A 13,170-nucleotide genomic window follows, 5' to 3' on the forward strand; every position below is an offset into this window, starting at 1 on the left:
TTGGAGTGAAAAATCAGCTTCTAACTAAACTAAAGCTGTAAAGAAGGAGAGAGTTGTTAAAGTTCTTATGAGTACTTGAGTTCAGTTACCTGGGCTCTGGTCTTCAAACCCAAGTCCTCACCCTTGAGCTAACTCCCTAGCAGGGGCAGGCTTTTAATCAGAGGTTTTTGGGTTCCCCCCATTTTTTTTCAACCAAAATGACTGTTGTCTGCTCCTTCTACCCCACAGTGTATATAACAGTGTCTTTAAAATGATTAAACTATATTTCAATAGTATCTAAGCTGATTTATGAGTTCTAGCTCTACGTTAGTGCTTGTTTTGTAATTTTAGTGACCAGGTATGTAAATAACAAATTCCTACAGAACTGGGAATTTATAGCCTGGTTTTCTGTTTGTAAGTGAGTTCTAATACTTAGATAAGCAACAGTGTTTTAGTAGGGTTTCCATTCCTGTGATAAAACACCATGACCAAAGACTGCTTAGGAAGGAATGGTTTTATTTCATCTTATACTTCTAGGTAACAGTCCACCACTGAGAGGTGTCAGGGCGCAGGGAGATGGGGTCAGGAACTAAAGCAAGGCCATGGAGTACTGCTTACTGACTTGCTTTTGTTTGGCCTGCTTTCTCTTTTGCCCAAGGGTAGCACTACTCACAATGGGTTGGGCACTCCCACATCAATCTTCCATCATGAAAATGCCCTACGGCCAATCCTGTGGAAGCATTTTCTTAATATTTCTTCTTCCCAGATGACCCTACCTTGTGTCATGTTAACATAAAAAACCACCTCTGTATTTGTTATTATTTATTAACTTATCATTTATTAGTATTTATGATATTACCTATATTATTCTATATTTATCAAATAGTGTGTTAAAATCAAGTTATGTGAACATATAAACACTTTAAAGAGAATAAAGATTTAGGCACAGACTACTTATTGTAAGTTTTAAATATTCTTGGTGTAATCACATGTACTGAGATGATCTAGGCAGAGTTTAGTCGTGTGAAAGCCACAGCAGAGGTTTGTTCTATAAAGATATAGAAATGAAAAAAAAGTAAATTTGCTGTTCATTAAACTATAAAATTGAAGTTATATACTCAAAATTGCTTAATCTCTAATGGTTTGTTGTTGTGGTAGACAATCTTAACTGTGGTTTGAAGAAAACAGGCATTTCTTTAACTGAATGGGGTTAGGGTTAGAAGGCCCAGTAAGAGCCAAGATAGCATGAAGCATTGTTAGGACTTAACCAGAAGAGTATTATTAGATTGAGGAAGCTCAAGAGTTGTGAAAGCCTTGAAAAATCTTCTAAATCTTGCAAAGTCTGATCTGCCACACTTTTATGACTTGTTCAAAGATAGAATGCAGCACAGCCTTGTTGCTGCTTGTTGGTGCCTAGTACCTCCAGAGATTGTGGTGTGGAGACAGGGACTTAGACTATGTCACAGGTAAAGAACCACTGACATGGTGAAACCTACCGTCACTGTAGTGAGCTGTGCAAAACCCTGCTTCTCTCAGCAGAAGGGCGACACCTCTCTCAAGGTTACTGTTTACAAGTGCACAATCAGCCAGACCCTGTAAGAAAATGTGGTAGGTATTCATCATGCCGTGATGGATTGCTTATTCATCAGGGGAGCTGAGGAGGGAAACCAAAGAATTTCTTTCTCAGCTAATTTCCTTTGGAAACATTTTTACTTGAATAAAATTGGTAGACAGCAAACTATAAATATTAAAAGCATACAAGTTGGTAAGTTTGGATTTTGAGAGCAGGTCTCTGCTCTGTGTGGCCCTGGCTGTCCTGGAACTCACTCTGTAGACCAGGCTGGCCTCAAACTCACAAGAGATCTGCTTGCCTCTGCCTCCTGAGTTCTGAGTTTAAAGGCATGTGCCACCACCATGTTTTGACTCTTACATAACCTTGTGAGAATATCACAGCAATAAAATTAAGCCAAACCTATAATCCTAGTACTTTGGAGGCTGAGGCAATTACAAGTTGATGCCAGACTGGACTACAGGCCAGCCTGAACCTTTTATGATTCTTTTCCACCTCATTTTATTTCCATCCCCCAACATACACTGATCTTTTCATATATGTATGTTTCCATGTCATAGAATTCTGTACAGATTAAATGGTACAGTGTAGATTATGTATTTTTACTTGTCTGTCCTCTTTCTGATGTGTGCTTTTATTAAGGGTTATCCATGCTTTAGTGTGCTTTTGTTACTAGGTATTATTCATATGTATTATTTTGTGTGTATTCTAATCTTGTCATGTCACTGTTGATGCCTCCTAAAGTAAAGGTGCTTTTACTATTTATGTACAAGTCCTTATATGGACATACTGTTCTTTCTCTTGGATATTGCCTATCTGGGAATGTAAAATGGCAGAACTCACACAGACACACACACACACACACACACACACACACACACACACACACACACACACACAGTGTATGAAAGTTTCATTTTTATATCTTCACCATTTTATATAGACATTCATTTTGTTTCTTTTTAAAGACATTTGAACAATTGATATATTTGGTTTCATTGTGGTTTTAATTTATTGAAGATGTTTAGTGTTTTCTAGTCCTTATTTGATGGTCCCCTATAAAACAATTTTCCTACTTTATATGCTCCAGTTATAAATTCTTGTCAGTTATGTAGGGATACATTTTACCATTCTGGACTTGCCTTGTTATAATCTCAGCAGTGCCTATTCAGGAAAAGACATTTTTGATTTAGATTCTCTGTGATTTCTTTCATTACCATGACTGGAGTTTCATACCATGTCTTAACCCATGGAGAGGGAAGTTTCCCCTGGAAGGTTAAATCTTTTGTCAATTGGTTTCTGTATAAGGCACAACGGTATTAATTGCAAAGGGTGTGCATATAAATATTCAGTTGTTAAATTTCTTGACATAGGCCCTCACCAACTTACCTTTGCACTTTTGTCAAAAATTGAGTTCCATGTGTTTGTCCATGAACTTTTGTATTCTCTATGATGCTGTTACTGTGTGTGCTGCTTCTTATCCAATACCCAGTTGTTTTGATTACCATAGTTTTGCCAGTCTTGAAACCATACAGAGTTTGTCCTCAAACTCATTTTCTCAAAGTTGATTTTGCTATTCCATTTCTATAGGAATTTTTAGTCGTTTTCTTAATTTCTACAAAAGGTCTGCACTGATTTTTGTATGAGATTACATTTAATGTGTAGATTAACCTGGCCATAATCCACATGTAGCAACTAATCTGCTGAACTATTTAGGTGTTCTTCACCTCAGCATTGTTCCCACACTGTCTTCATAGTTAGGTACAGGGCGAGGAGTTCATCTCTTAAATACTGTTGTCAATGTATTCTTTTAAAACTTCAATTTTTGTTTGGTTATTGTCAGTATACAGACATGGATTGTTTGCTCATTGAACTTACACACAGCGACTGAACTCTTGTCTGTTAACTCTCATAGATGATCACCTGCCTTTTATATGCCACCTACTGCTCTGACAGTGCCGATCCCACTGCAGGGTTTCTAGACTCTTCTCTTGTGCTGTGGGCGTCCATTAGAATTGTTATTAGAAGTAATTGTTAGGGTTTTTATTTTTTCTTTCAAATATTTTTTCTATTAAAAGATAATGTAGTTTTTCTTAGGAGTTTGTTAATATGATGAATAATACTGACTGATTCTAAAATGTTAAAACTAGTGATTAATTCTTGAAATAATTCTCCTCAATCATGCTGCATCCTCTTTAAATGTTGCTGGATTAGATTTGGAAAAGTTTTCTTTTTAATGTTTGTACCTATATTCATGAGAAATGTTACTCTTTTTAATAGATATATATTGTATAGTGTTCATTGGTGTTTTGCCTGCATGTATGTCTGTGTAAGGAAGGGTGTCAGAAACCCTGGAATTGGAGTTATAGATAGTTGTGAGCTGCCATGTGGGTGCTGAGGATTGAATCTGGATCCTCTGAAAGAACGGTCAGTGCTCTCAATCGCTGAGCCATTTCTCCAGCCCCAAAAAGTATTACTCTTTTTATTTGTTTCCCTTTACTGTCTTTGGTTTTGGTATCAAAACTTTTAAGAAAATTAGGTAGACAGTGTTCAAGAAAGAAATAGTAGGCCCAGAGAGGTGGCTCAGCAGCTAAATGCACTGGCTACTCTTCCAGAAGACCTGGGTTCAATTCCCAACACCCACATGGCAGCATACAACTGTCTGTGCCTCCAGTTCCAGAAGATCTGACAATTTCACAAAGACATACATATGGACAAAACACCAGTGTACATAAATAGAAATATATTTTATTTTAAAAAAAGAAATAGTTAGATCTGATTTTTCAATGTAACTTTTTATTTTAATCAAGAGAAAGATACATTCAACTAAAATTGTGAATGTTGTCTTTTTAAAATTTTTTTTTTGGTTTTTTGAGACAGGGTTTCTCAGTGTACCTCTGGCTGTCCTGTAACTGTCTCTGTAGACCAGGCTGGTCTCAAACTCAGAGATCCACCTGTCTCTGCCTCCCAACTGTTGTGATTAAAGGCATGCACCACTACCACCTGCCCAAATTTTGTCTGTTTTTAATGTGGATAACATTTCATAGTATATAGTCTTTGTACCAAATGCAATGAATTATTGACATCATTTTCAAAGTTGTTGTTGGAACATATTGTTTGTTTATTCTTCAGTATTGGTCTGTTTGCTACATACTCATGTTCAAAGCAAATATTTATTTACTACCTTGGTGGTGGTGCACACCTTTAATCCCAGCACTTGGGAGGCAGAGGCAGGCAGATCTCTGAGTTTGAGACCAGCCTGGTTTACAAGAGCTAGTTCCAGGACAGGCTCCAAAGCCACAGAGAATCCCTATCTCTTTACTACCTCTTATTGCCTTGTGATTTATCTAATACATATTTTGTTTGTCAGCTTCTATGTTTTTGAAACAGGCATTTGAAGGTGAATACCCTAAACTATTACGTCTTTATAATGACTTATGGAAGCGTCTTCAACAGTACAGTCAAAATACCCAAGGGAATTTCAGAACAAGTGGGACTGCTGACCTCTGCATTGAAACCCCCCACATGGAAGATGATACACAAGACATGTTCATCCTGAAAAGGCCGGATTATGAGTATGCTTTATTTAATGTGAATGAATAGGTTATTGACATTTTAGGAATTTTATTTTCTATTTTTCCTTATAAATCAGAAATTGAGAATATACTAAGCTTCTAAGTCTTCTAAATGAATGATTGGTGTATTTTGTAAAACTTGTACTGCAAACATTAAATTGACTTGTGGCTGAGCATTGTATCTTCTGCCAGAATAGTTTTGAAGTTTACCACTATGCTAGGTAACAAGAATCTGGGTAATAAGTAAATGCAGTCTTTGCCTTTGAGGTGATCTGAAGTGTGCTGAAATTACCAGGGAAATAAATCTTATTCTGGGATAGTTCCTCAGTCAATGTTTTATAAATTACGAAGTACAGTCAAACTTATCCCAGATAATCCCTTCAGTCACCACAAAGCACATATTTTTAACCATCTTGAAGAACTAGATTGGAAACCAATATTATTGGGTCCATGAATTCTACACTGGCAGCCTTCCACAAAAACTGATAAGGATTATACATACCTGTGTAAGTGCCAGATTAGGTTATTAACTTTTCTCCAATTCTACAGTCCTGTTTATTTTCACAACACTGACTAAAGTAGCAGTGAATACTTGTCTCTTACTTAGTAAGAAAAAACACTGGGTAAGTTCCTGGTAATGTTAGCTGCTTGTTTGACTTTTAGAATTTTCCCTAAGACAGCTGGTTATATCTGCTCATACTGACTAATGAAGTACATTGCCAGGTTAGACTGGACTAGTGGGTTGAGACCAGATTGTCTCCTCAAAAGCTGTTTTGTGATAAAAGGCAGATTAGCTAAAACATAGCTCAAGGGGAAACAAACCTACAGACATTTACTAATACATTAACAAGGAGTTGATATAAACTACTACGTTCAATATCAGTATTTCTGCCATAGCTTTATTTTCAGTCCATGCATATGCACTAGGAAAGACTTGAAAGCAGCACAAACTGGTGGGAGTAATACTGCGTCTCCAGAAAAATAGAATTCTGATTTTGTGCTTTTTGCTAGTCCAGATGTCTGCATGGTCAAGAAACAGAGAAAATACAAAAGGCTTTGTTTCCAAGTCTCTGTCCATGAATAGGTGGCCCCAGTGCTTTTGGGATCTGGGCAAGGCAGCAACAACAAAGACATCGTGGAGGGAAGCAGTCCAGCTCATAGTGGCCATGGGGCAAAGAGGAGAGAAGGGGCAGGAGACAAGACACGGCTCTCAAGGGCTTACTCCCAGTAACCTGCTCCTTCCCCAGGGCACTGCTACCAGCTTTCCACCCTTTCCTGGGTAATCCACCTGTATGCTGAAGCCGTTAAGGATTTCATCCATTTGTTAGGTCAGAGCCCAAAAAAGTTTATGCAGCTTCCAAAAGCCCATTGCTGGCAGCTAGGCTCCCAATATATGAGTCTGTGAGGGACATCTCATATTCTAATCATAACAGTTTGGCACTGGCACAAAGATAGATTAGAATTCAAAGTGTGGAAAGAGGTGCATAGTCGGGCAGTGGTGGTGCATGCCCTTAATCCCAACACCCAGAAAATATTTATACATATAGCTGAGAGCTAACTTAGAGCTAGACTATATAAATATTTCCATATCTAATTAAAAATGGACAAAAGATCAAAATTGACATATCTCCAAACAACATAGATGGCCTATAAACACATAAAAAGAGACTAAACATCAAGTAAGAAGGCAAATATGTCAAACCTAAAAGACTACTATTTCATGCTCATTGGGATGCTTATAATCAGAGACAGGTAGCAGAACATATTAGCAAGTATGTAGAGAAACCAGAGCCATTATATGCTGGTGGTAGATATCTGAAATGACATAGGACTTTGAAAAGTAGTTTGGGGTGAGTATTGGCTGGAGAGAATGGCTCAGAGCTTAAGAGCACTGGCTGCTCTTCCCTAGGTCCTGAGTTCAATTCCCAGCAACCACAACCACATGATGGCTCACAGTCCTCTATAATGGGATCTGATGGCCTCTTCTGGTGTACAGGGGTACATGCAGAGAGATCAAGTCTTAATTTTTTTTAAATTAAAAAAAGAAAAGGAGTTTTACATTTCCTCAAACTATTAAATAGATCACTTCCATAAAACCAGTATTTTTCACTCCTAGGTCTGTAACCAGGAGAAATAAAAACATGTTCACACAAAGCTTTGTATACAAATGCTATAAACTAAAAGATGGAAGTAGCCTAAATATTGCTTGCGATATTGATAATTGAAAGAAAGCTTTATCTATAAATGAACTCATACTCTTTTTTTGATAAGTTAAAAAAAACTTTATCCATAAATGAACATTACTTACTCATAAAAGAAAATAAAGCACTAATAAATGTGCCAATGAATTGAGAACATGGGTGAACTTCCAAAACATTACATCAAGCTAAATGAAAGAAATCAATGGTAAAGCATACACAACATTCATATGAAAATCTAGAATAATGGTATTTGAGGAAACAAAATGTAGCTTAGTGGTCATATAGAATTGGGCATAAAGTATATATGTATGTTGGTTGAGATAAGGTTCTTGGGGGGCTGTCTAGACGCAGGGTTCATCTGTGTAGCCCTGCCTGTCCAGGAACTCTGTATAGATCAGGCTGGACTCAGTCTTAGAGATTCTTGACTCCCGAGTGCTGCCACCATGCCAGCTTCTTTTTCTATTTTTTAAAATGTATTTATTTTATGTATATGAATACCTGCATGTATGTATATGTACCACATGGCCATGGAAGTTATCAGAAGGTGTTGACTCCCCTGAAACTGGAATTATAGATGTTTACGAACCATCATGTAGGTTGTAGGAAATCAACTCAGATCCTCTACAAGAACAGCCAGTGTTCTTAACCACTGAGCCATCAACTGAGTGTGCTGACTGATGATTTCAAGGATCTTAAATATAAAACCATTGAAATGTTGATTTTAAGAAGTTGAATTGTACAATATGTAAATTTATTTTAATAAACCTCTTTTTAGTGAAAAACGAGGAGGTACATTATATTGTAGTCAGCAGTTTTGGTCCGTGAGACTGAGCAGCTATAGTGGTGGAACTGTAACTGTGGGTTGATCTTCAGGCTTCTTAATACTAAACATTGTAGAAATGATTAATGGCATTTGCTTTCTGATATCTCACTTTAGTTTTCTTCTAGCACTTAGTACTATCATTATAAATTGAGTTAACTCATGACTTACTTAAAAAAATGTGTGTATGAATATTCTGCTTGAATGTATGTCTGTGTGCCATTTGCACGCCTAGTATCCATGGAGCCCAGAAGAGGGTGTTGGATCCCTTGAAACTGAAGCTACAGAAGATTGTGAGCTGCCATGTGGGTGTTGAGAGTTGAACCCAGGTCCCCTGAAAAAGCAGCCAATGTTCTTAACCATTACATACTACCTGTCCAGCCTGATGTTTGACTCTCTTGTTAGCTTGTGAACTTTCTAAGACCAATGTAATTTTTTTTTTTTTTTTTTACCAAGCACATTGCAGAATTTCCATGTCCATGAAATACTTGGCAGATTATAAAGACTTAGTGATATTTGTGGGAAGAGAAGAGATAGGAAAGTGTGGAACATATATAAAGTCACCTTTATAGTTGAACTTCACCAGCCCGCTTTTCCCTGGACCATAAAGTACTATTTATTTTTATCTTCTCACCACTTATCAAAGTGCTTGGTGCCTTGTCCCAGGAAATATGTGTTGACTGAAATACCTACTGAATGAGAAAGCCTCAAGAGATAACTGTGGAATTGTGCATCAAGAGCCAAGAGCAGTCTGACCTCTAGGCTTATGGGTTGACAGGAGGGGTGAGAAAAAGAGAGATGTTGCCTGTACACAGAGAGGTCACATGTTGTCATGGTTGACATGTAAGACAAAGGGAAGTTTGCTTTTTAAGGAAGAAGAGTAGAGTGGAAAACACTAGTGAGGGATGGTAAGACAGACAATGAATCATAGAGGTAAGACAGTTTAATAACAGTGAAAGGCATTTGCTAGTAACTGAAAGAACACTTTAAGCTCCAGTCATTGACTGCTAAATCGGATCTTTCAGGAATTTCTGGGGCCAGCGAAGAGTAAAGGAGAATTTGGCAAACTCAAATTTTGTTTTGTGGAGAATACTATAAAACAAATGAGCACTCCACTTTGAGAACATTCCTGCTATTATAAGACTTTCACAAGCATTTCTTCATTTTGCCTCATTCTTGCTAATATCCCAAGAATGGAAATCTGTTGAAGGCCTACCTCTGTATCCTTCCTCTAAGTTGGTGGAAGATAGCAGCTGTGAATAAAAAGGGTTGAGCTAATGTGAGAGGAATCTGTTGGCTGCCTCTCTTGGGTGTGCTTGATAATCTATAAATAGGATAGAATTAATATTCGTTTAGTTTCTGGGGATAGCCAATCCAGTAAATGATGGTGTATGCTATACTACATAGCTAAGATTGCATTTAAAATGCTTCTATAAGCCTTAATAGTTGTCCAGGTATGAAACATGTTTCTAAAAGTGCTTATATCTTTTTAAAACAAATTCTTGTTAATAGTTAAATTCATTAGAGATGTATTTTGAAATGTACTTATGACTACAATTTATAACTATATTAACTTTTAAAATATTTTATTTTCACAGTCCAGAAAAAGCTTTGAAGGATTCACTACAACCCTATGAGGCTGCTTATCTCTCAAAATCCCTATCTCGACTCTTCGATCCCATCAATTTGGTTTTTCCCCCTGGTGGGCGTAATCCTCCTTCCTCTGATGAGCTTGATGGCATCATTAAAACTATAGCAAGGTATGTGTTTCTTGTATAATAGCATGTCAGGTTGTCTGCCGTGTTTACCAGTGGTGGTACACTTTTAAATGTACCTCAAAATAAATTATTTAAGTAATTAGGCTTTCAATTAAATTGAGTTTTATAATGAGTGAGTGTTCACATAGTACTTGAGATTCCAATCAGTAAAGCAATTTAAATATAGACACAGTATGTAGATTGCAGAAATCATCTTTTGTGGCTGGGTGGTGGTGCTGCATGCCTTTTATCACAGCACCTGGGAGGCAGAGGCAGTTGTATCACTTGAGTTCAAGGCAACCTAGTCTACAGAGCAACTTCCAGGACAGGCTCCAGAGCTACAGAGAAACTCTGTCTCACACACACACACACACACACACACACACACACACACACACACACACACACACACAAAACAAAAACACAAAACCATCTGTTATATTTAATTTGTATCTTAGCAAGGTAAAATTAAATATAGCTCTTTATATTCTACTAACTTCCTACCTAGTATTAAATAGGAAAACAACTCTAAATAATTGTACTAACTGAAAACCAAAGACAGAGCTTTTAACCCAGAAAGCACTTCATGATAGAAATGGGATTAATAATTCTGATTGGCCTACCTGTGTAGCAGGCTTTCTTTTTGGCCACCAACCAGCTCCCAAATCAAGACACACAGACTTATTATTAATTATAAATGTTCTGCCTTATCTTATGCTGGCTCCACTAGTTCTTATAACTTAATTTAACCTGTTTCTGTTCATCTACGTTTTCCCTTTAGGATTTTCACCTTTCTTTCGTTCTGTCTGACCTACTCTGTGTCTAGCTGGCTGGCAGCTTCCTGGCTGGCTAGCCCCACCTATCCCTCTACTATCTTGCTATTGGCTGTTCATGTTTTTATTCGACCAATTGGATGCCTTAGGCAGGCAAGGTAAAACAGTAACTCATCTTTACATAATTAAACAAATGCAGCATAAACAAGTGTAACACACTTTTATATAGTTAAAGTAATTTTTCACAATATACTCAAGTGTAATGCGTTAAGCCTTCCAAGTGGATGTGAGTTGCTTATAAACTACAAAGGGAAGGTATCCAACAGAGGTTTTTTTTGTTTTTGTTTTTGTTTTTGTTTTTTGCAATTGCAGACAAATGCAGTTGCATTGTGGCTTCAGAGGTAATTCCAGTCAGATTACAGGTTAGAACTACAGTCCCTTTCATAGCTGGCAAGCTGTCGTAACAGTCAGTCTGTATTTTCATGATTAACGTTTTGAGAAATAAAAATAGTGAGTGACTGGGCAGTATAGAACCTTTAGGTAGAATTGTTTAGGTTCTTTCAGCCCACAGATTTGAAGATGGCACTTTATAGATGTGATATGGATCTGCATACCTGTAATTGTGAGTGTACCTGTATAGTGAGTGCTTCAGCTGACCTACACCTCTCACCATGTACTTTGACCTGACAAAGTCATGATGGTATGCTTCTCACCTTAGCAACTGTCACCTTCCTCATGTGTTCCTAGTAGGCAAGGTGCTGCATTCACTTAGTCTCTGTAACCCAGCTCTGTAAAAACCAGGGAGGTTGGCCATCGAGGCTGACAGTGCTATGGTCAAATACTATCTGGGGTTTGACGAAGGATGTTTATGCCAGTGTATAATAAAATGTAAAAGTGAGCAGTTTCACTATTACATGAAAGGGCATTTTGTCATGTGTTCTATATACCAGTGTTATTTCAAACCCTCAGTTTTGTTTTTGTTTTTATTTTGAGACAAGGTCTCTATGTAGCCCTGACTGTTATAGAACTCTCTATAAATAAACCAAACTGACCTCTAACTCACAGAGATCTGCTTGTCTCTGCTTCCCAAGTACTTAAAGCCAGCCAGGGCCTTGCGGTTTCTTTAGTTTCTTAAAAAAATTAGTCTGGCAAGTGTCAAAATTTCATAAACTTCATGGTTTTCATAATATTTTTAACTCTTGTTCTTCTTTCAATGGTTTTTGAGAAAAAATGTCCTCTAACCTTCTATAGTCAAATCAAATGTCCTGTCTGTTCAGTGTTAAAGTTGACATTGAACATGACAGAGAAATACTTAAGAATCTAAAATTTTAAACATTAAAATTATAGTCCTATGCTATCCATATATTGAAAGTTATTCTTTACAAAGCAGAATCAGCTGGCAGAGTTTATACAGAACCCAAGTGTCCTTATATGCCATATGTAATTTATATGTTTAGCCTACGTCCCTCCAAGGTCATCATCTTCATTCAAGAGCTGTCATTTCCTTGCAGATGTCTGTGACATGCAATGCTGCTAATTGTACTTATCAGTATTAGCAAGAGTGCTACTTTCAATCTGTACACAATTTACTCTCTTAATCACAGACTGAGTCCACACATGGCTTGCTTTTATTACTGTGAAACTGATCATTAACAAAGATATCTCAAACCCTGTTTTTCTAATGGTGCATTTAGGGAGAAAAGTGAAACATTGTAACCAATTCCTGGAAAAGCAATCAGTAAAGTCTATATAGAGATTCAGCATCTTTCTTATTGATGCTCATTACTTTGTTGATGAATTATGTTACTAATAATTGGTATCTGCTTTTGTTTTCTCTAGTGAACTCAATGTAGCTGCTGTTGATGCAAACCTCACATTAGCTGTGTCAAAAAATGTAGCGAAGACCATCCAGTTATATGGTGTGAAATCAGAGCAGCTTGTAAGTGGTATCCCTTTATTCATAAATTTTAATGATTTGGCTAAAAATTCCTAGTTATATGCTCTTTACGTGACCATAATTAACATTATAGCAATTAAATGATCCATTTATACTTACATGTGAATTGTTCTAGTTGGTTTTGTAATAATTTTTAGAGTAGCATGCTAAGTAATTTACGTGAACTGACCCACAATGGAAATTATATTATGAAGCTCCCTCCTTTCAGTTCCAAATTGTGTTTGCTAATATGGTGCAATTTTCCATTCATTTGTACTTGTGATTGTGACATAATTTAGAAGCATCTTTCTTTTTTAAGCTTTGTTTATTGAAAAAGAGACATGAAGAGACACAGGAGAGCCGTTGGTAGGCAATGAGATGACTGTTTTTTCTTTCAGACCTTATTTGTAGATTTTCATAGCTTAAAACACACACAAACATGGTTTATTGCCATAAATAAAATTTCATGTTGTGTCTAGGAGAATTTAGTGTAGCTACTTAGTGCCAGAAAGACGTCCATATGAGATGGCCCTAACAGAGGGTAAATGTGATAAGACAG

The 13,170-nt window shown here is 37.0% G+C and overlaps 1 protein-coding gene across 1 annotated transcript in view; it reads left to right on the forward strand.

Moving 5' to 3' along the window:
* Positions 1-13,170, forward strand: part of Cog5 (component of oligomeric golgi complex 5) — a 321,229-nt gene that overhangs the window by 226,986 nt on the left and 81,073 nt on the right. Inside the window, exons 12-14 of the mRNA XM_027416994.2 lie at positions 4,920-5,124; positions 9,744-9,905; positions 12,515-12,614. Coding sequence (XP_027272795.2) covers positions 4,920-5,124; positions 9,744-9,905; positions 12,515-12,614 — 467 coding nt within the window. The remainder of the gene's footprint in view (positions 1-4,919; positions 5,125-9,743; positions 9,906-12,514; positions 12,615-13,170) is intronic.

This window comes from Cricetulus griseus, chromosome 5 (assembly GCF_003668045.3).
Source record: "Cricetulus griseus strain 17A/GY chromosome 5, alternate assembly CriGri-PICRH-1.0, whole genome shotgun sequence".
Classification (NCBI taxonomy): domain Eukaryota; kingdom Metazoa; phylum Chordata; class Mammalia; order Rodentia; family Cricetidae; genus Cricetulus; species Cricetulus griseus.